Below are 24,002 nucleotides of genomic sequence, written 5' to 3'. Positions count from 1 at the left end.
ATAGATACCTCTGGACTAGGGATAGTGAGATTAGGGGGTGGCATTGGTGTAAAGAGAGAGACTACCTTCAGTGAGACACAGGAAGAAAAGTGTTTAGCGTAACATTTGTAAACCACTCGTTTCTAAACAATTTTAGAGGCAGGGGCTGGGGGGGGGGGGGGGGGAGGGGTAAACTGGGCCTGTGTGATCAGCATTTGCCACTCAGGGCATGCCTAAGCATTGGCTCTGCTGCAACTGAGCCAAGGTACGCCATGGCTTATGCATGGGCACTGCCGCTGCCTCCTAGCCAAGGCATGGGAACTGTTGCTGCTGCCCAACCAAGTCATGCCATGGCTAGGCATAGACACTGTTGCTGCCTCCCAGCAAAGGCACACCAATGCCTAGGCATGGGCACTGCTGCAAAGCCAAGGTACATCAGGGACTAGGCATAGAGCATGGGCACAAGGACAAGGAATTAAAAGCACTTCATCCCTAAAAAAACTATGTATGGTTATAAAGGGATCTTAGCTAACCTTAGGGCTGAGGCAAGGGCAAGGCAAGGCAAGACAACACAAGGCCAAGGCAATCTTAAGACATGATATTAAGGGATGGGTCAAGGCATGTATGAGATGGTTCTAGGCACCAAAAGTAGTCCTCCTAGGGCCCTTTGGGAACCCCGGGAAGCATCTCGATGCCAAACGTTGCAGGGTCCGAAAATGTTTTCAAAAGCTAAATTTGAAGACTATAACCTTTCATTTTGGACTTTTTTAAGTCCGGAAAGAAAAGAGGTCAAGGTGCTTCCCATGGACCCCACAACACACTGGGATGCCATTAATATCTTATTTACATATAAATAAATATTTTGAAAGTACATATTGAGACAAATCTAACAAGACTCCTACACTAACATATAAATCACAAATTACGCTTAAAGAAGTGCGTGTGACATTGTAATATTTTTAACGTTGTGGTTAACCCTTCTTTCCCCAATCAATTTGCGGTCTTTGCCACATTACCGGCTCATGATAAGACCCAAACCTCAAAAATGTGCACCAAGGGACTCCTCAGGAAGTCGGGAATCAGGACCCTTCCTCCTCCCCCCTTATTACCCTATTTTTCCTGTTTTTACTATAATTAAAGAATATTTTTCAAAAGGAACATAACCAATAGCAGAGATAGAAATGAAAGAGGTTTATTATATTTATACAGTGAGGTGATTATGTACTTACTCATATGTGCTGCCAATACTTCTACAAATCTTAACGTCCAAAGACAATTTTGCTACCTCTGGCTGTAGGCATAATCTCCATCCAACAGCATCCTAGTAGTTCATATTTCGATTCCTGGAACAAAGTGGCTGGCTGGCAGCTGCAATCATGAGGCATTGAGGCATCAGACATTAATATTCATGAAAAGCTATCGACAAACAACCTGATGCTCAGGCCATAACTTTCCCAATAATTCATTGCCCATTGATTTAACGGCACTAGATCTAATTTCAGAGATTAGTCACAAAAGTAACTTTCACTGTGGGCAAGAGCACCTCTTTCATCCTCTTCCTCGTGTACAGTCCACCAAAGATCAGGGATGTACCCGTCATCCTTGAGTGCAAGCAATAAAGAGTTCAAGGTTGCATAAACTTCAGCAGCCTTGAAGCATAACTGATCTCCAGCAATAAAAGAGTGAGCCTTATCTCGATCAAAAATCCAACTAGTCCCTGGATTCTTCCTCAGACCCTTTTCCTTAAGATGCATTCTTATATCTCTCACCTCTGACCAACGACATGCATCCGCACAGATGTTTGAAAACATAATATAGTTTCCGGCATTGGTAGGTTCTACTTCCACAAGTCTCTGGAAGACAAATTTAGCCAATGTCAATTTAGAGTGGGCTCCACAAGCACTAAGAAGAGCCCTCAAGACAGAGGCATCTGGTTCAAATGGCATTGAATCGATAATTAATTTTGCTTCATCAACATATCCAGCACGCCCAAGCAAATCCACCATGCAACCATAATGAACAAGTATCGGGGTCACACCAAAATCATAAACCTTAGATTTAAAAAGCTCCAAGCCTTTCTCCACCATACCAGAATGGCTACAAGCAGACAACAGGGACAATAAAGTCCTACCATTTGGTCTGAACCCATAGCTTAACATCTGCGAGTACACACACAGAGCATCAGTTACTTGACCATTCAAACCATAGCCAGCCACCAAGGCATTCCATGAGCTAATGTTTTTCTGTTGCATGCTTTTGAAAATTTTCTCAGCATGCTGCATACTGCCACATCTTGCATACATAGATAACAAGGCATTTGCAAGTGACAAATTCAAGCCTCCAAAATAGTTTTTACGAATTGTGTAAGCATGTAGGCATTGACCTAGAGGAAGACTAGCTATGTCAATGCATGATGAGAGAATATTAATCATTGTTATAGAATTGGGTTCTGATTCTAAGATCATTCTCTTGAAAAGTGACAGAGCTTCATGAGCCAGGTTATTTCTCACATAACTAGCAATCAAAGAATTCCACAATATTACATCTCTGTTTGAGCATCTATCAAATAAATTTCTAGCAGCTACCTCATCAATACAGTTCATATACATTTCAATGAGTGCGGTACTTAATTCTATATTTACTTCAATCCCATGCTTCATCACATACCCATGTATTGATCGACCAAGATTAAGATAAAATTCATCCTTACAAACAGTAAGAACAGCAATAATCGTGTGCATATTAGGCTTAATTTCCAAATCTAACATCTTCTCAAAGTAGTTCCAAGCATGATTTCTTAATCCATTACCAGCCAGAGCAGAGATCATAATGTTCCAGGACACTACATCTGGTCTAATCAGCTCGTCAAATAGCATCATTGCATCGTTAATACAGCCATGACGTGCATAGATTCTCAAGACTGCATTCACAATCGATGTATTATTAGAAAACCCATTTCTAATTAATTTAGCCTGTAAGGACCTACTGACTCTCAATTCACAACCCATTTCTAAACATATAGTTAACAGAATAGTTATTGTAGCTTCATTTACTCTGAATCCTTCTAATTGCATCCTAGAAAACAATTTCCAGGCCTCCTCATGCCTTCCGTACTCTAAGCAAGCTGACATCATTGAATTCCATATGGCAATGTCATAAACAGGAGCAGATTCGAATATCCTACATGAAGATTCTAAACAACTAGTTTTCACATACAAATTAACCAGTGCACTAATGATATGTAGGTCTTGAGCATACCTAAACTTTATGATCAGTTGATGAAGTTGCATGCCCACATCCAAACAACCAAGTTCAGAACACGCCTGTATGGCAGCCAAAAGCGAAACTTTATCACACACTACCCCTTCGATTAACATTTTCACAAAAATCTTCAGCGATTCAAGTTGCTCACCAACACCTTTATAGGCTTTCATCATAATATTCCAACTAACAACATTCTTCATAGGCATCAAGTCAAACACAACACGAGAAGCCCTCACATCGAATCTCACATAAAACCCAATTAAAGCAGCCCCAAGATAGCAATTTGAAGGAAAAACACCATTCCTCAAACAAAACCCATGAATCTCTTTCCCTAATCTCAACTGCACGAGCTCCCCAGACGCGATAAGCAATGCCACCAATGTCACCGAGGTAGGCTGTAAATTCTCAACCCGCATCCGCTTAAACAACAACAACGCTTCCCTATACAAACAGCACCCTACATAGCTATTAATCATCACATTCCACAACACAACATCTCTTTGAGACGTTTCATCGAACATTTGGCGGGCATCTTCAAGTAACCCACATTTGCCATAGAAATCGACGAGGGAAGATCGAACCCGAACATCATTTATCAAATTCTTACTCTTGATCTTAGAATGGATACTTTTGCCTGTTTCAATGGCATTAAGCTTTAAGCAAGCCTTCAAAATCAGAGGCAAAGTAGTGGAATCAGGTGAAATGTGCAAATTTTCCATCTGGGAAAATGTATCTAGGATTGCTCGATCATTTTTAAGTTTGGCTTGATCTTTTATCAATGAATTCCAGTGATTTGGGTCGATTTTTGGGGTATTATTGAGTGAAGAACAAAAGCTGTGAAACATTTCAAAGTGTTAGTTATACAGTTGATATTTGGCGGGTATTCTGAATGTCGAAGTATACAGTATACAAGTAGGTTTATTTATTTATTTATTTACAAAAGTAGGTTTTTTTTTTAATTTTTTTTTTTTAATTTTTAATGCAACATTAATTGATACAATATATATATATATATATATATATATATATATATATATATATATATATATATATATAAGTAGTATTAATATGTGATTAAATGGGATAGGTCGGTGTGACATGCCCATTAGATATGGATATGAGTTATGACTAATGCTAGCTACTCTCTCAACGGAAAAATTACATCAATAATATTTGTATTACCAGTAGGAAGAATTTTCCCCACAAAACACCGTAGGCGGCTTACTAACCATTGAAACCTCTTAGACAAGTTAAGCGAAACTTCCAAATTTTGTGCGGAGAACGTAGTAGATCTACAACCAATCTATTTTTTCACTACTTTTCTGGGAATTGATTTTTATTTTAATTTCGAATAACTTTTTACATTACATTCAATAATTCAATCAAACAATTAGTCAGTCACTCAAGCTCACTATAATATGTACAATTCTGTTTCACCAACTAAAAAAAGTATTGAATACTCAAAGTCTTGCTACTTTTAAATTAAAGTTTTGAAAGTAACAAAAGATGGCTACCATGGGATTAGGGAAGGAACCAACATATAGGAAGTGCATATTAGGATCCTCTCCATTTCTATGTCTGCCATTCCTGTCTCCATGTCATGACACCGAAACCCCATCATGCATAGCCAACAGCTATGTTACTTGGACACGGGTACGTGAAGTAAAATGAAGAGTCCGAGTAACGTAGGCCAACAGTCAACTGGAGAAACATACTCACAGAGGATCTTGTTCCAGGAAAAGCTGTTAACGACCACCATCCACCTCCTGAAGAAATAAAAAAGAGCTAGAATTAGAAGTTACCTCCAATAAGTTCATAATTTACAGGAAGGGAAATGAGGTATGAAATCAGTCCACACAGCAGTCAATTTTCTGCATGAATTAACCATGGAAAAGGCCTAATACACAAAGTCAAATGCTCTGACATTAATGACTTGGAGCCATAAAATCACAGAAACTGGTTAATTTCCACACGATCCAAGCAAATGAACATGTAAATTATAGAATAAATGACATGTGCTGGAAATGGGAATGGTAATGAGCAGCTTTATCAATATTATCATTCAAAATCAATAGAGAACTCTTAACATCTCAGCTTTACAATCCACCCTCTCCCATTGTTAAAAAAATAGAAGGTTCTAAAATCACTCACTTGTAAGTAAATGGGGGCCAAGCCGCCAATTATGCAAAAATACCCAGCTTCCGTACTAAGAGTAGACAGTGACAACTAATCTCTGAACCCAGACAGGACAGAATTGGATTAGAACCAACACCAATGGAAAATGCATAGATGTCAAGACATCAGTAGCTACTCAAATGCATCTCTAGTTCTTCTTCGATCTCTAGTAGCCATTTTCTCCCCATATCTCAAAAATATGTCTGCTAAGTCAAATAATCCGACTTCTCTCAATTTCTTCCCTACTTCCTCAAACATGTATACACCTTCCTCATTTGAGTAGTAATGCAAGAATTTATTATAGTCAAATCTCGGCACCTGAAGGCCTCTTTTCAAGGTTCTTTCAGTGTAGTTGGTGGCTTCCAGAACTTTCCCTGCTTTAACTAAACCCCCAACAAATATGGAATCAAAATTTACGAGGGGATCATTCCCCTTTCTTCCTCTCTTTCCTAAGTGCCCTTGCAACAACATGATATAGGTGTGCATAATAGGTTCACATCCTTTTCTTATCATAAGCCTAAAAACTTCCGTTGCCTCACCTGCCTTCCTCAACTTAAGAAGTCCCTTGATCAAGGCATGGTACATGCATATATCTGGTTTCTCAGCATTTTCCACAATCAAATATGCTTCTTGAACTCGATTCTTTGATACAAGCCCATATATTATGGACGCCAATGTTGCATCATCTGCTTGGATCCCTCTCTTCTGCATTTCTTCAAACACCAAATAAGCCTGGGAAAGCTTGCCCCTTTTACACATCCATTTGATTACAATACTATATGTTGAAAGTCCAACTTCCTCCATCCTTTTTACCCTCATAGTTTGAAAAAGCTTTAGTCCTTGATCAAACTGATTATTCTTGAAGAACCTCTCTACCATCGTATTTACAGCATCTATGTCAGCTTCGATTCCTTCATCCATCATCAAATTCCACAATTTCGAAGCCTCAATCACATCCCCAACATCACAAAACCCACAAATTAAGTGCTTATAAGTAGCCTGATTCGGCTTGATACAATCTTTCAACTTCACCACAATAAACTTAGCCTCTTCAACCAGTTTTTCCTTACAAAGGGTTTCAACAACCTTATTTAAAGTATCCAAACTATATCCATACTCATGAGAATTCATCAAGTGAAAATACTCTACACATTTCTTCAACTCCCTAGCAGCAGCCAATGTTTTCAAAGCAATCCTAAACGTCTTATAATTAGCCATTTTTTGCTCCGTCACTTCACGTAATAATTCCCAAAACAGATCAATATTTCTGGACTTACCAATCACGCCAAGCATCTTATTAAAGGAAACAGGGGTGTGGGTGAACTCAGGGCAGGTCAACGTATACTTATAGAAACGGTAAACTGGCCGCCATGAAAGGGGAAATTTGTTGCATACTTGGAGGAAAAACTCGTGATTAAGGCTGAATTGAGTTCTTAGGAGGTGCATTCGGAGATTCGATTCTGATGCATCTTGTTGCTGGAACAGGATTGTGCACACTTTAAGGAGATGGTCCGAATTGACAGGAGTCAATGAGTTAATTAGCAAAGGAGTTTGAGTTTGAGTGGTAAATCGATGTAGTGTGTGAGTGTGAGTAAAGAAGTTAATTAACGGCCTGGTGATTATGATTCTTCTAATGTTCATCTGACCTGAACAAACCAGACATACAGCATATCAGGATTCCCAAGGGACTAACAGAACTTTTTTTTTTCCGGAAAACTAATGGACAAAGTATCCGAGAGTACATAGGGAGAAATGATGCGCAACATTAAGGGACAACATAACGAAAGGCCTTAATTTAGCTAAATGATGCGCAACACTGAGGGACAACATAACTTTGCTAAAACATATACGAGTAGATTAGATATTGTCATGTTATCAGCAGATATAGGTAATTTCATATTCAATTATCACATAATTTTAGGGATATACGAAGTATAATTCAATAATCAAATTAGGCTCATAATTTGGGTTATCTTAAAATCTAGGAATTTTCATGTTATCAGCAGATATAGGTAACTTAACTTGTTCTAGGCTTCTAGCACATCATCCAAATCACATCGGAAAGAGAATACATACAAATATAAAAGAGGTCTAATTTCATATTCAATAATCTCATAAATTTAAGGATATTTGATTCAATAATCAAATTAGGCTCATAATTTTGGTTATTTTAGAATTTACAACCAAAAGTTGAGATTTTCAAACCCTACACTTAATAATTAAATTAGATTGTGAAATTGATTGATATGATGATAACAAAAACCAAACAACTTACCTCAGAAGCTGCTTCAATGGGGGATACAAGTGTTAGATTCAACGGAGAACGTCAATTGTGCTTCAATGAAGAACGTTGTTGAGTGCGCTTCAATGGATGTCAGAGAGAGAGAGAGCGCCTTATTACTTTATTAGAAGCCATGACCCGCCACAGTAAATATGGGTTAGATTTGTCTAATAAATAAATGGGGCGGGTCTTTATACGATCGTTTAACGTTTAATTATGGGGCATGGCGGGTCTTTATACTTTTTTTGGATTTTTATTTTATTTTGAAACAACTGAAATTACATTAATTAAATCATATACGGAATACAACAAACGGAGAGAAAGTAAAGTAACACAAGTTACTATCGGCATAAGAAGCCCTTACATAACACCAACTAAGACCATTAATGACATTTACCTTTAAGCTATTACAACGAGTGTGGACAATGCAAATGAGGCTTACCAACTTACATTTAAACATGTAATGAAACATGGAACTATTGATAAAATGGGGAAAGTTGGTGATGATGCTTCATATGGTGCAAGACCTTTTTTGAACATTACAATTAATAGTCGATGAATGTTGCTGAGACGATAGAAAATGCCCAAAATCGATATGTCTTACCTTAAGAGGGTGTTTGGTAAGTGGGAATGGAGGGTGAGATTGGGAGTTTTTTTTTTTTTTTATGAAAGAAGAGATTGGGAGTTTTAATCCTAATATAAAAAATAAGCCTTGTTTGGTTGGTGAAAATGGGAATAAAAAGGGGTTTGAGAATGAGATTATTTATGGGTGAATTTTCACCATTTTATTACCTAGGGAGGGTAGGTGATAAATGGATGAGAATGAGAATAGGGGGAAAATGACATTTTTGCCATTAATGATAAGAATGAAATAATAATCTTAGTAAGGGTATTTATGTAAAATTGTTATTTATTCCTTATATATTCCCATCCACTATCCAAACAAGGTATTGGCATATTTTCATGTATTCCCATCAATTAATTCTTAATCCCATTACCACCTTTTAATCCCCAAACTCCCATTCCTACAATCCAAACGCCCGTAAGGGATGAAACCATTTCCCAAGGATTAAATTGGATAGAATCATATTAAGATCTTTGCTTCATGTAATCATGTCAATCACTTTTCCTTGTGATCTGACAAAACATATATATTAGAAATTTTCATGGTACTAGTAGATATATAAGGTATCTTAACTTGTTTTTGCACAAAAAGAGAATACATATAGTATAGTATAAAATCGAGAAGGAATGGTATCTCCAAATTTTATCTCCAAATTTTTTAGAAAACCTCGACTGTAGCTATGCTCACCTTAGCTCATTTTTGCTACTTTAACTTATCTTTGGTGAACTTTTGCTTAATAAGACTCCTTTTTTTTTTTTTTTTTTTTTTTTTGTTTATTGTCAATGAACCGAATTTAACTTTAATGTGTTTTTCTTTTCTATTGTGTTTTTCTTTTTTATTGTTGTTTTACTGAATTTCTCTTATTTTGCTAAAATTTAATAAATTGAGAACAAGTATAATCCAAAAATTATTCCATTTTGCCTATTCTAATCTAGCACCATAAAAATCTACAACAAATGTAAATGCCGTACAAACATCATGCCCTCGGAGCGAGCCAAAAGTGTTCCCTCAAAATTTATCTGTAACTATTTACCTCTTATATCACTCAATTAGCAACTATGAAGATAAACACCTCACACGCCCCCACACACACACAAGAGACTAAGAGAAACTATTCAGCTTTTTATGCACTCGATCTACTTGATTTGAATAACTAATAAAAAAAATTCCCGAATTTTTTCCCAACTAAAACTTCCAAAATTTTGCACTTAAAAACGGGGCAAGTAAATAGGATCATCTCAAAAAAGAAAACGGAATAAATAAATTGAGATGGTAAATACTAAATACATATATTCATCGGAAATCCATAAGGGTCATAACTGAAATAACATATTTTTGAACCAACAATTATAAAAAATAGAATCCCATTAACAATTATATCTAACAAAAATACATTGATATTACAAACTAAAATACTAGAGAATGCAATCAATAAAAAGATCAGATAAACAAATGTCAATGAACTAATCTATAAAAAAACAATAGCATAAAAATTTCAATTTGAACGAAAAATTGATAGTGTATTTGTGTTGAATTCAATATGTACATCAATTATAAACAAGACCTTATAAATCAAATAGAAAAGATTGTTGGTCAATGGTAATAGACACGTCTGGGTAGCGACCTATTAAGCTATGTGATTATCAAGTATGATAATCGACTTTGTAGGTATTTGCTAGAAGTTGGAGTCGAACCTACGACCTTGTAGTTTACAGCCACGAGTTATAACCAACTTACTATTTCAGCTTTAATATGATAATCGATTTTTTTGGAGAAATTCCTTAAGATTTCCAAGACTATTCAGAAAAGAGATGAATTAATTATTTATTGTTTCCGATGCTAACAAAAACATCTCAATTTCAATAGGTTTTTATTGGAATTTGAACTAATATATCCATCAAATTAATATTACATAAACAATTTGAAATCTTCAAATTGATTTCTTCCATAATGAGTACTTGATTGAAATTATGAAAACCGTAATTTTTGAATTTGGAAAAATTGTAACAAAAGAACGACAAAAGGCTTTGATTATTGAACAAATGAACAGGGTGATATAATGGGTATTAAGTGCTTTTTAGGGGAAAAATGGATATAAGGTTTGAATAGAGCAGTTAACATGAACGGAGTCAACGCATGCCAAAAGTAGAGTCAACCCATTATCATAGCTAAAATTCAAAGTTAAAATTCAAAACAAAGGTTTTTTCTATCATTCATCACATCTGATTTTCCATTATCATAGCTCTCCTTATATAAGGAGTAGAGAATAGGAGTAGCAAAAGATGCTGGGACAAATGGAGGTTATTCTATGGACAATTTAAGGTTGCCCACATGAATAATTGATGTTACTCATGAGGGTTGAATGACCGAAATGTGGCGAGATAATTCTTCTTTGTTTTGGGTTTAAGAATAGTTTAGTAGATACTCTTCACCAAAAAAAAAAAAAAAATAGTTTAGTAGATACTAGATAATATACATATACCATAACCATTCTAAATTTCTAACTGTTTCTACATAGTACAAACATCACTTCTTGAGCATAATATACATAGTTGGGAAAATGTATCATATGTTATAAAACAGAATTTAACTCCTAAGGAAGCTCCAAGGTCCGGTTCCGGTTCCAATTCTGCCAAAAAAAAATAAAAATGTTAAGCTCATTAGATTCTTGATGATCATGAGAATTGTAAGGCAAGGCTTATTTCGAGCACTATGGGAGTGCTTTGATGGATATACCTCCAAAAACCAGCAAATGTGCGAAGGCTCATGTAAATAGTTAGAGCCACCCAGATACCGATGAAACCATAATGGGAGGAAAGAAATAGCAAACACAAAATGCTCACAACAGCAACCATAACCTGCAGAGATTGAGAGCTTGGATCAGATATTCGTCCCAAGATCAAGTTTATAACTTAAGAAAGAAAAGTAGTTATATGAAAAATACCATGGAAAAGGCTGAATATGCAAAATCAGATGCTCCAAAGTTGATGCCATCAAAAACAAAGGCCAACGCGTTAATGGGTTGAGTAAGAGCAACAAACTGTGATAAAGATAGCATAATTAGTTCAACTCCCTCGAGATTTAATTCATCTAAACAATTGATAACCGAACATATGAGTAGAAAAGTAGTCATACTGGAATGCCTATGGTTATCAGGTTCAGGACATCGACATCCTTGGTAAATAATCTTGCTGCAAATTGTAATCCAAACCCGAGCATGAAACACAGGACCAATCCTAGAACAAAGCCTAGCTGCACATGTAACACACGAAACCATAATTAGATTATGATGCTTCTGACATGATAGCAGAGATACTGGTTCAAAGATCCTATGTTTGTAATTGCAGTAAGGATCAAGAAAATATATATCAGCTTGCCTGCAAAACTCTGGAGGCAGTCGACGTTGCTCTCTCAAAGTCATTCTTCGCAAAAGCACTAGCAAGTATTGCCTGTAAAATGTGGAGAACCTCTAAGACTCTAAAATAGGCTTAACTCGGTCTATGACTAACAAATCTTCCACAGCATGATATTATACTGTATTCATTATCAAAATGTAGTAACTTGAACTTGCATATTGATACAAAACAAATGATCAGACAATGGACGTAGATCATGAAAACTGAAATGAAACCTGGCCAGCAACAGCGAGTCCATCAGCAAGAAGGGATGTCGCTAACCAAACTTGCAAGCAGACCTGAAAAGCGGCCATTGGTGTGGGCCCTAAGCGTGCAGCCATAGATGCAGCTAAGGTCACGCAGAATGTCACAGCTATGACCCTCATCAACAGAAGAAAACCTGCAGGAAGAGGTCAAACTCAAACACTTTCGAGTAGCATAAGTTGTGATAAGAGAACTTTAGATAACATATATTCTTACCATTTTTAAGAAATCGACCAAATTTGAGATCTTTCACACTGGGAGGTAGAAGATTGACTAGTTGAACCAGTCTCCAAAATAGTATGATTGAAATTAGGTACCTAGTAAGATAAACATAGCAAATCAAACTAAGCAAAAGATACGTACAAGTAGCACTTTAAGACATTTATTAGAACAATTGTGGTAAACTTACTGTGATATAACATGGGCAATTGCAGCACCACTAACACCCAACCGAAATACAAATATAAAAATCGGATCAAGAATTATGTTAGTTACATCCCCTGCCACTGTAAATTGCAAGAAAAAGAACCAGTTAGTGATAGCAAACCAAGGCCAGGCAATCAGTGAACCAAGTCAGTTAGCCTATAGGCTCACCAGTAGCATACAGAGGAGTCTTGGTGTCCTTAAAACCTCGAAAAATTCCTTGCATAGCTAAGGAAAGAAGAACGGCAGGTGCACCAAGTGACCTCAATGTCAAGTACTTTTGAGCCGGGGGTAGCATAGTTGAGTCCTGTTAGAGCATAATAATGTGGGAAATATTGGACTAAGATTATCAAATATAAAAGTCAGGCTATTTTGCCTAAGAATTAACAGAGGAATGGTAACATTTCAGTCTGCATTTCATCAAACAAAAGCTCTGATAACACATATATGCACTAGTTCTTACAGGTTTGACACCCATATAGTTCAATAATGGTTTTGCTAGAGAAATGAGAAAAATTGCTTGAAGAAGTCCAAGGATTGCACCAATAACCAAAGCCGATGAAGCAGATGGTACGTTCCTCCTTTTAGGCTTTGATCTTTCAACACTAAAGCTGCTTGTTTCGGCCTTAACACTCTCACCCGAACCTAACAGAAAATAACATTCCTAACGTTTAAAACTCACCAATGTCCAATAATGTAGCAATTTTTTAAAATCCATAAAAACGTAAATACCTGATTGAGGTAATAATTCTTTGGCTTCATTATTAGTACAATTAGATTCCAAACATCCTAACTCTTGTTGTTCGGAATTCACTTCTGCCACGGCATCTTCCTCGGCCACGAAAGAAGTTGTTACACTTACAAGAGGGAAGATTGCAATTCGAGATACTTGATTGAAAAGAGCTATAGATACCCCAACAGCAGCAAGCTCAATAGGTCCTAACAAAAGTTACATGCATAATACCTCTTAACTTAATAAAACTAGTTTCAATTTTACTTGGATAAGTAATATGTAAACTAGTACTCAAAATAATGCATGCTTACATTAACTTCAAATTGTATACATACACTGTTCTTTTTCAAAATAACAGACTATTTTCCTATGTACATCCCAAAATGAAATACTCGTACTTCGTATCATTTATACTAAAGTATATATATAAGTGTATTATATATGTCACGATAACTCAAATTGATTGATACGATCTCACATGATAATGTTTTTTCTTACTCCGTATATATAATATAGTGCATATAAATTAACTCGATAAAGAACAAATAAAAACGGAGGAATTAGAAGCAAAAAAGGGTACAACATACCAATTTGGCCAATGAAAGCTGTGTCAACTAAAGAAGCAATAGGATCAGCTGTTAAAGCCAGAGCAGCTGGTAATGCAATTTGTGATATTTCCACCCCAAGTTCATCCATCTTGAATACCATCCTATTTTACATACATCATATAATATATTAAAACTAATCAAATTTAAAAAAAAAAAAAATAAAGTTCCATATAACAATTTTAACAACATACGGACCCCTTATAATTTATATATGAAATTGAAAAAAAAAACAAAAAAAAAAATTAGTAGCAAGAAAAAAAATGGAAAAAAGAAGGGTAAAAAAGGAAAGTGTACCTAGCATTTTTGAAGAAGATGAAGAGAGGAATTTTGGTCTTAGTGTATGGAAAGCATAATCCATCTTCCTCTACCATGGCTTTGAACAGCTGAAGCTCTTAATGAGTTAAAGATGATGTTTTTTTTTCACTTAATAGTATAATGATTCCACAAAATTTGGTGAAATTAGTTAATTTTCAGTCATTGATATAAATTAATGATGCTAAATTCTATTTGAGGAGCTTAAAAACAGAAGAAAAACACAAGTGCCAAACTTTTTCCAAAAGAAAAATGAAGGAATAAAAAAAAGAGGGAAAGGATAACCAGAATTTTGGCTTTTAAGAAACAAGAATTTTGCTTCCTGTATTCTTTTATTTAACATGTAACGGGGTACGTGGTATTTTAGACTTTTAGACGTTCATATCGTGTGATGAAAACAGAGATGGTAAGAAATCATATACGAGTACAACGAATAAAAACGTTACTACACCATATATGAAATTTTCATAATAAAAGGTAAAGGTTACAAACTTACAATAAAACACAATTTTGTTTAACAAAAAAATCTGGTTAAAAATCTGGTTATTATGTTGGTTACATAAAACTGTTCACCTTAACCAAATTTATGGTTCATACATAAAGAAGATATAATGAAAAGACATGTTACTTAAATTATGAGTAATTTAAGACCTTTCTTCTTTAAGGAAGAAGGAGAAAGAAAGAGAAACATTTATGGGGTCAGTAAAGAAAAAGGAATGAAAGACATTTGGACTGACTTTTTTTGTTTTTTATTAATTTGATTGTCAGTGACTAGTGAAGGTTTAATTTTGACTAGTGAAGGTTTTATTTTTTTAATTTGCTAGTGAAGGTTTTATGTTGGACTGGTGAAGGTAACGTTGACGAGTGTCTCACTGAATTCCATGCACAGTAATTTATGAGATCCTTTCCTCAATTATATGAGCTATAATCAATGTGGCGGTGCAGTTTGAGTATGAAATTCATCATACAATCGGTTATACGTACCTTAATATGAAACTCGGTATATTTTTGTAAATTCTGAAAAAGGTAACATGAATGACTCTGCTGAATCAATACCTCTCACAGGTTAAGTCAATCTAGCTGCGTAGGTCAAAGCTTGAAAGAAGAGAAGAGAGGTAAGGAAATCCCCTACTCTCAAGCTTTGCTTGGTAAACCGTATTTTCGTGTTATAGTTTGATGTTGTCTATGTGATCACAAGGTACAATTACATGAATCAATTAAAATTATACTATACGCTTGATATAATCAACTGTATATTAAACGTTGCGTATATTAAACGTTGTTTAAATTGGAGAATTCGTTTGAATCATGGTTTGCTATTCAAAATCATATAGCATAAAATCACGGTTTATTGTGGTTTATGGTTCATGGTGTAGATTGCAAACCACATCAACCAACAGATATTTGTGTAGATTTCCTCCATTAGTCTAAGATATATTATCATGAGAAAACTAAATATTTTTTAATTAATAATAATAACGAACAACACATACTTAGTATATTGATAAATTCAGATTATCTACAATATTTATCGAAATAGAACCTTAAAATAGCAAAAGCATAAAGGTAGGTGTAATATGTAGGCAAAATTTAATTTTGAGCAACTACCAAAAATTTCTCAATTGGCTTCTTCCATAAGGTGTGGAAAGTGGAATGAGGAAAAAAACCACTTTCTAACAAGTTTCAAAAAGTGGGTAGCCCAATTGATCCTCTTAAACACGTAACACTTCAACAATATATTCGGCCTAATATATACTTGTATTTGAAATATGCATCGCCAATAAACCTAATCATGAACGCCAAGAAAATTGAAAAGGATAGGTACGTGTACACATGTTGTTAACTTGTTACTTGTCAGGTGATCTAAACTATCGCCATTCATACACGAAATAGCTAGCTACTACTCCTTCCGTCCCTTAAAATTTGCCCCATTTTCTTTCTTAGGTCATTCTTAATAGATTGTCTTATAGACTTGCACCAATAGTTAATGATCAAAGCATATGCATTAGACTATACTCGTAATTCTCTATGTATTAAAGGTTGGAATGTCGAATTATATTGTACATTGAATTTTACTTGATTTTGGGCACCTAGTTCCTCCAGCAACATGAATCTCTCAAAAGTGTGTCATACCATATATTGCACAAGATAAAATCTTTGGAGAATAATAATGATATTAAAGCTTAGCCTGCTAAAAGAGAGGCTAACAGTAGCAGAGAAAGAATGCAGATTCTTTGGAACTCAACATCAACTTTTAAGAAAAAGACTTGTTAAATATGGTCAGATTTATGGTGTAAAATTTATTTTGATAGTATCCTCACAAACTGCTCAAAGCAATTTTAATAGCCACAAATTAAAGGAATACAGAGTATGGATCGATAATTCGATATCTTCCCAGAAGACGAAAATCAGGGAGACATAAACATCAAGAGTGAACAAACTAGGCCTCAAGTTAGTAAATCAAATTAATGATTAGAAGTAAACCTTCAGAGATGTGTTCAGATGTGTGCAACCTAAATTCTAACATAATGGCGTGTTTATCGCCATGTTCTATCAGTGAAACGAAAAAAAAAAACCACTTATATATGAATGATAAAATTCTGGAATTATTAAACAAAAAGATACTTATACATACCAATCAATAGTTCCAATAAAATCAAAAGACAACAGGGTCTAACACTAAATAATTCCAGTTCTTTCAACCAAATGAAGAGTTTACATTTATAGTCATACACTTAATAATAGTTTCCATTGTCATCTTCTCAGCTTCCAGAAGATAAAAGCACAAAAAACAGAGAAAAATCAAGGGTTGAGATTCCATAACCCTACGTCGATGACAATTGTGGTCCTGAAAGGATCTCAAAACTTTGTTCACCATTGGTATTATATGCCTGTCACAACTCACTAGTTCCTATCAATAAGGTCCATTTGAATTTTTGCGTACATGGTTTTACTACAAACTATGTGATGTTTACATAACATCCCTACTTATCAACAACAAGGCGTATACAAAACCACAAGTTATCTGCTTTTCACATCCTTAAGAGTCTAAGTGGATTTCCACATAAAACCAAATCTATGGAATTTTCAGGCCTTAAGGGCCACTAATATAATGCACAAGAATACATTATCTTACGAACCACAATAAGCACATATGAAAATTCTCTACTCATGTAATTGTGGACTTCTCTGTTCAGTGAAAAATGATCAGAATATATATTTATTGACAATCAAAAAGCCAATCTGTTAGAAATCGTGGTTGGCACAATAGGTACTACCACCAGCCTATAACATCCACGGGTTGTGGGATTCAACCGATTCATTGCCTAAAGGAGGGAGGCCGGGTGGTTTGTTCTTAGGTGCCTTGTAGAAAGGCATCAAGTACTTTACAATTTTACATTACCAAAATTTTGAGAACCAATCAATTTGTAAGGAATTTATAGTATTTCTCGTGGCAGTACAACAAAGTTGAACTACTTAGCTCTTCATATTTTTTTTTCTGTTCCAATTCGCAGAGACAATGTGGGAAATAAAATATTCTTTAAATAAAAAATCGTAAAAAAAAATTCAGAGGCTACCTCTAGGAACTCGTATATAATAAGCAATATCTGCGAGAACTACTGAATTGCAGGGTCAGCGAATTCTTTGAGCACCATCAGGTTACCACAATCCAATCGCCTTCCACCAAATGCCTCCAACTCCAAGCCAGATTATTAAGTTGACTATTGAGCAGAGGAGACCATATCCCCACCATTGCGGGAGAGGAACATAATTAGCACCGTAAAAAACTGGGGCTGAACCAATACCGTAGTGAGTAAGGCCACCCATAAGATTGGAGAGGAATGAAAGAACTATGGCTGCCAAAAAAGGCGGTGTCCCTAGTGCACTTGCAACTGACAAGAAGGCCGTGAACATGGCACCTATATGTGCAGCTCCACTAGCAAAGAAGTAATGAGAGTAGAAGTAAAGAAGAACTAGAATACCAAAAGACATCTGCCATGAAAGGCCTAAACCACCAACAACCTGCAAGGAAAAACACATGTCAGGTGATACAAGATTCTGATCAGTAATTACACAAACATCCCACATAAGCCTTTATGACTATACATTATTCAACAAGGCACCTTTAGAGCAACTCCAATGGTTGCTTTCATGGGACTTAGCTTGCAATTTTTGTAATTTTCAAGCTAATAGCCAAACCATTGGAGGGATAATACACTAAAAAAGCTTGGCCAAGCAAATTTCCTTAGATATTAATTGTTTCTAATCAATATTATTATTTAAAAATTAGTTGAAAAAAAAAAATCAACGACAAAAAATTAGCTAGGAAAAATATAGCTGGAAAAGATGATGTGGCAATTCAAGCTAGAAGATAAAATAGCTTACCATTAAGTTGCTTTTAAAAAATGTAAGCCTCATTCTTTTTTCCAAAAATAAAATAAAATATAAGCCTCATTCTCATCTTGAGGTGTTTGATATAATAGGTCACTTTCTAAATTTAATGCACCAAACTTCTATTTTGTTCACAAAAATCCTTAATGATACCCCAAAGGTTCTAACTATAAACTCTAATAAAATACTACTTGTGGCATGTTGGTTCAACTCTTTAATAATGACCCCAATATTAAGTAGGGAGTAAAGGAAACCTTAACCACCCCCCTCACCCGCCCCTCTTCAACGAGAATACGATCATAATTCAGAACAGCAGATTTCAACACACAATTGCTGGGAAGATGGTCGGTTCAATCATACTTGTACAACTAGAGCAGAAGAAATATAGAGCAAAAAAAAATTCAGGGGAAGAGGAAAGAACACAGACCTTGACCACAGTTTCACTGAACCAGGAAATGAGACCGTACTTGTTGAGATAACCAGCCATGGCAATAAGTGCAGCAAACCATGTAAGGGTATCCCAAGCCACTGACTCTGATAAGCATTCTTTCCAGGTGACAACACCAGTAATGAGCAGCACAGATAATCCAAGAATTGCAGCAGTGACTGCATCAATATTCAAAGCTCCTCCGAAAACCCACAATCCCACCTGATGAAAGTATCACAAGGAAAGCATATCAATGCAACTTGACATGGTATCTTTATATTAAAACTGAAATTAATGCACTACAGAATGAAGATGTGCAGAATGGAAAATCAATTTTCTCAACGAATCATTGTATCATAATTGAAGCTCCTTAATGACCTAAACATTGCACAGCTATTTAGCCCGCAATTAATATCGAATTGAACAATTAATCTTCATAGGTCAAGCATATATAAGTTTCAATCAACTAACAACCAGTATACTATTGGTGACTGATACAGAAACTAGCATTGGTGTAGCTGATGCAAAACTTCACTAGGTCTTTTGCTGCGGGTTGTCATGGCAGATAGGTATCGATTTCTAATACTCCCTCCTTAGTCCTTACCAAAAGCAATTGCAAGTATTCAAAAGTCATCAACATTAGGTCAACCAACACTAAGTATGGTTAATCGAACAGCCGACCATAATTCCCAATATCTTAATCGAAAATGCAGGCATCGATTAAAGACTCGGATTCATAAAACATTTGCAAGCTAAACTGACAGCTAATGCAGCAAATGCATAGACAATTCCCAAACATACTAACCAAATTACTCCAAATTGAATTCATCAAGACTTGCAAAAAACTTCCAATGCAACTAAAACAGGGCAATACATTACCCATTCATACCATCAATCACCACTTGCAATCTAAACCAACAGCCTATACAACTAAAACCAACATCCAATTCAACCAAACAAACAATAACAATCATTCAAGACCAAACTTTTTGCATACTATAACCATAATCCAATACAACTAATCATTAAACACCTACAAAATCACCAAAAACGAATCGAAATCATACCGTGAGTAGCAAAGTAACAGCCATTATAGACTCATTCTTGGTCATAGGACCCATATTATCCAACTTCTCCTTGGCAAGGCGAGGCGCATCAGGACTCGTCTTGATCTCAGGAGGGTAAATCACATACAAAAGCAAAGGAACAACAATCAAAGAAACCAACCCGGGAACGAAAGCGGCTTTCGCCCAATCCATCCACCCAATTGCCTGACCAATAGTGTTAAATGTTAAGTTTGCACTCAAAGGATTAGCAGCCATAGCAGTCAAAAACATAGAGCTTGAAATCACAGAAGTTTGAAAACATGTTAACATCAACCAAGCCCCTAATTTCCTCTCACTTCCATCTCCCACATTACTCCCACAAGCAACACACAGAGATTTAACCAATGGTAAGAAAATCCCACCTGCTCTTGCAGAAACAGATGGAATTGCAGGTGCTAAAAGTGCTTCACTAAAAACAAGACTATAACCTAACCCTAATGAAGAACTCCCAAATAATTTCACAAATTGATACGCAATTCGATTCCCGAGTCCAGTTTTGATGAACCCACGAGCGAAGAAGAAAGCGAGCGCGATTAACCATGGAATTGGGTCACCAAAAGCGGAAAATGCGGCGGAAAATGTTAGGGATTTGGTTAGAACTGAAGCACCTAACCCCATTAAAGCAACTGCACCTAAAGGAAGAGGTTGAGTGATGATTCCAACAATGGTGGAAAGGAAGATTGCGAGGAGTTGCCAAGCGTTTCTGGAAACACCTTCTGGGGTTGGGATGAACCAGATGATAACCCCAGTTAAAATTGATGCGATTAAGGGTTTGATTGAAGCTCCCTGCCATGGTTGAGGTTGAATTTGAGGTGGGTTTGTTGCAGAAGCTGAAATGGGTTTGAATTTGAGAGTGTTGGGAAGAGGAAGAAGAGAAGGAGGAAAGAGAAAGTGTTTGTGAGAGTGAGAAGATGAGGAGGAAGAGGATGATTTGGGAGCGTTGGATCTGAGAGAAGGGAGGGAAATGGAGGGGTGAGATTTAGAGAGAGGTTTGAGAGAAGGAAGAGATCTGAAGGAGAGAGAGTAGGTAGTGGAAGAGGTTAAACTCAGAGCCATTGACGCCATTGTTGAAAGCTTCTGAGTTGCAGAGAAAATGGGGAGAGAAAGTAATGGTGATTTTTTGTTTGATTTAAAAGGTGGTGATTTTCAACGGTTTGAAGAGAAATCTTAGCCGTTGGATTTTGATCGTACGGTTATGGTGGAGAGTGAGGTGAGGCGATATTTTCTGAGTTAGTTTTTTTTTTTTTTTTGGTTGGTTTATACTCCACTTTATAGTGAGTGGACTATGAACTAATGGACAAGAAATTAATTGTTTTACTCGTACTTCATTACTTGTATAGTTGTATGCTTTAATACATCTTCCATACTTTTTTCTCACAAAAATAAAATACATCTTCCATATTTTAGTTGTACTTCGTATCACTTTTGTTTTAACTAGACAATTATTTGGAGTAGAAAGAGGTAGACAGAGGGAAAAAAAAAACCTTTTCAAGGCATAAGTAGTTCATACAAAATTAGGAAGTATTCAACAATTCAAGGCATAAGCCATAAATAAACCTTTTATATATTCCTACGAAGTACGAGTAGAACAATATTCAATTTCACTTTAATCACTTTAGCTAGTATTTGGGCTCGGACAATGCCCTACTTCACTACATGAGAATATAAGTACGATATAATTTATTACTCTCTTCGTGTTTAATTAAGTGAAATGTTTTGAGTATTCATCTACTCCCTCCGTCCCAAAAAGAACGACCCATTTGGGTTGATTACGCGAGTATTAAGGAAGTTAAGTAAAAAGAAGTAAAAGTATATTGGAAAGATAAATTTACATGGGGTTTGTAAAAAAATAAAGAGAAAAAAGTAATAAAATAACATGGAAAATCAAATTTTTATATGGGGAAGCTAATTTTGCACAAATATTGTAGCAAATTGATGGGTGTTTTAATGCAAATGGGTCATTCTTTTTGGGACAAAGTTTTGGCCAAATGAGTCGTTCTTTTTGGGACGGAGGGAGTAATTCATTTAGACTAATGTTTGAAATTTATACATAAGAATACATTTAATTATGTGGATACTTGTTGGAAATGTCTCATTGAATAGTTTATTAATATTCACTTGTAATAAATTTTAGTTATTGATAATTAATAATATTACTCCGTATCAGTCGATCAAATTTGTGCATCGGCATACGTGCGCTAGAGAAACGTTCCCTTTATTTAAAATTAACTACTGCTCGTAATAAAAACATATAAAATGTAAGTATTTTATTGAGGATTGAGAATTTTACATTTTATCGCCTCTATAATATATGAGTCTATGACCTTATATATATATATATGAAACACCAATAAATACACCATGTGAAAATTATTTGTTATTAATGTATTACAAGTGTCAACTTTTGTTTCGCCTAAGTAATATGTACTGTAATAAATGTGTTGATGCTGTATAAATGTGTAATGTGTATGTTTCCGCAATCCCTTTTTTATTCAAACAACATTGCATGGAATGGATGATGTGTAAATGTGTAATGTGTATGTTTCCGCAATCCCTTTTTTTAGCCGTGATTATTTTTAATTAGCTAAATTAACCACTACTAAAGCTTTACACTTTGTTCTATCTTATAAAAGGTGTTCACTTTCTTTTTTTGGCGAAGAAGTAGCTTTACACTTTGTTCCTTTCTTATAAAAGTTGTACACTTTCTTTTTTGGTGAAGAAGTACACAATATGAAATACTTTGTTTCATAACTCACGAAATAACTCACACCCTCAAACAATGTCTATGAAAAACAACGTTTGAAAAAAAAATTGGATCTCACAAGGCTCTGATACCATGTTAAATTATATTGAATAAAGTTCACTGTAAAATTGTCTTCCTCATAAACGGCCGCACACAAGTATATATAGACTAGGTTACTTGGAGGGCAAGACCAAAATAACCTAGAGATATTCACAAGAGACTCTAAGATATATTTCCCAAATATTCACAATATTATCTTTCCTAATATCTTGGGTGTTAATTTAAAGGTGGGCAACGTGTAATGAGATGATACTTAACTACTTAAGAGAGACAATTATGTAATGGTATGTAAGCTGTAACCTCTGTGAGGTAGAGCAATAAAGAGTAGAAGAAATGTATACCCTTTGCATAGTGCTAACTCCATTTTGACTTCGACCGATCAATTATGTTTCGACAATCAGCAAAGGTTTAGGCTTTAAGCTTGCTTAGGGAGTTAGGGCAATTCAAGTTGAAAAATTGCCAACATTCTAGCATCACGTAATAAAGAAAATTTTGTTATCACTACTTGTAATAAAAACATATAATAAGTAAGTATTTTATTGAGAATTTACATTTTATAGTCTCTACAATTTATATTTTTGGTGTTCCACCCGATTCATCCTTTAGGCTAATCCGGATTCGAGGATCAGTTATGAGTGGTTAGTTCCAGTCCCCTCCCAATTATTATTGTGGAGGATCGAACTCGAGTCCTCTTTATATCAAGTGCAGTCTCAATCACCACTGCACCAACAACCAATTGATATAGCCTCTATAATATACTTGTATGAGTCTATGAGATGAAATTAATATTCAAGGAGAATTAGGAGATCAGTAATTTTGTCACCTCTATGAGGTAGAAGATATGTATACCCTTTGGTTTACGTTGTAGGGCAGGCCTACTTATGGCAATGCAATGCAAGTCCGAAAAATGATAAATTATTGCATCGGCTCAAGTATTTTTTTTTTAAAAAAAAGTAAAAATATTCAATCTAATCTAATATATATATATAAAGGGGAGTTTTTTCCCGAGATTTTAGAGAGCCACGTAGGACCTAATTTTCTTAGCGCGCCATGTAGGATTATAAATCTTAGTAATAGCCAATTAAATAAGAGATTATTAATTTCTTTTAGAATTAAATAATTCAAATGCCACGTAAGCAAAATTGGCGAATGAGATTTTTAAGTTTAAAATAATTAAATGTTATCTTTTAATATTAGGAATTTTATCTAAATATA

At 35.3% G+C, this 24,002-nt stretch overlaps 4 protein-coding genes across 5 annotated transcripts; all 4 read right to left on the bottom strand.

Moving 5' to 3' along the window:
- Positions 1–1,484: 1,484 nt before the first annotated feature.
- Positions 1,485–4,088, bottom strand: LOC145606190 (putative pentatricopeptide repeat-containing protein At3g01580). The gene has a single exon (XM_081662239.1). It carries the CDS (start codon positions 4,086–4,088, stop codon positions 1,485–1,487), a length of 2,604 nt encoding a protein of 867 aa, XP_081518365.1.
- A 482-nt stretch (positions 4,089–4,570) lies between these two features.
- Positions 4,571–7,848, bottom strand: LOC145605390 (putative pentatricopeptide repeat-containing protein At1g26500). Of its 2 annotated transcripts, XM_081661432.1 has the most exons (3): positions 7,694–7,848; positions 5,395–7,064; positions 4,571–5,009 (listed from the first exon to the last, which is right to left on the bottom strand). In XM_081661432.1, the coding sequence occupies exon 2, from the start codon at positions 7,057–7,059 to the stop codon at positions 5,551–5,553; it is 1,509 nt and encodes a 502-aa protein (XP_081517558.1). In that variant the 5' UTR covers positions 7,060–7,064; positions 7,694–7,848; the 3' UTR covers positions 4,571–5,009; positions 5,395–5,550. The 2 variants fall into 2 exon arrangements, 1 of the variants encoding a protein (XP_081517558.1); XR_014105066.1 differs by lacking the exon at positions 5,395–7,064.
- Positions 7,849–10,762: 2,914 nt separating this feature from the next.
- LOC145603577 (protein DETOXIFICATION 42-like) lies at positions 10,763–14,727 on the bottom strand. Its single transcript, XM_081659502.1, has 13 exons — positions 14,042–14,727; positions 13,727–13,848; positions 13,139–13,345; positions 12,870–13,051; positions 12,578–12,713; positions 12,393–12,489; positions 12,200–12,300; positions 11,956–12,119; positions 11,702–11,773; positions 11,460–11,576; positions 11,269–11,364; positions 11,061–11,182; positions 10,763–10,953 (listed from the first exon to the last, which is right to left on the bottom strand). The coding sequence occupies exons 1-13, from the start codon at positions 14,116–14,118 to the stop codon at positions 10,911–10,913; spliced, it is 1,536 nt and encodes a 511-aa protein (XP_081515628.1). The 5' UTR covers positions 14,119–14,727; the 3' UTR covers positions 10,763–10,910.
- Positions 14,728–17,483: 2,756 nt separating this feature from the next.
- On the bottom strand, positions 17,484–21,230 carry LOC145603560 (dicarboxylate transporter 1, chloroplastic-like). Its single transcript, XM_081659483.1, has 3 exons — positions 19,946–21,230; positions 18,879–19,100; positions 17,484–18,082 (listed from the first exon to the last, which is right to left on the bottom strand). The coding sequence occupies exons 1-3, from the start codon at positions 21,047–21,049 to the stop codon at positions 17,720–17,722; spliced, it is 1,689 nt and encodes a 562-aa protein (XP_081515609.1). The 5' UTR covers positions 21,050–21,230; the 3' UTR covers positions 17,484–17,719.
- Between the last annotated feature and the right edge of the window lie 2,772 nt (positions 21,231–24,002).

Source organism: Chenopodium album, chromosome 22, assembly GCF_948465745.1.
Source record: "Chenopodium album chromosome 22, dcCheAlbu1.1, whole genome shotgun sequence".
In the NCBI taxonomy this organism is placed as follows: domain Eukaryota; kingdom Viridiplantae; phylum Streptophyta; class Magnoliopsida; order Caryophyllales; family Amaranthaceae; genus Chenopodium; species Chenopodium album.
This window is presented reverse-complemented; position numbering and strand designations above follow the sequence as displayed.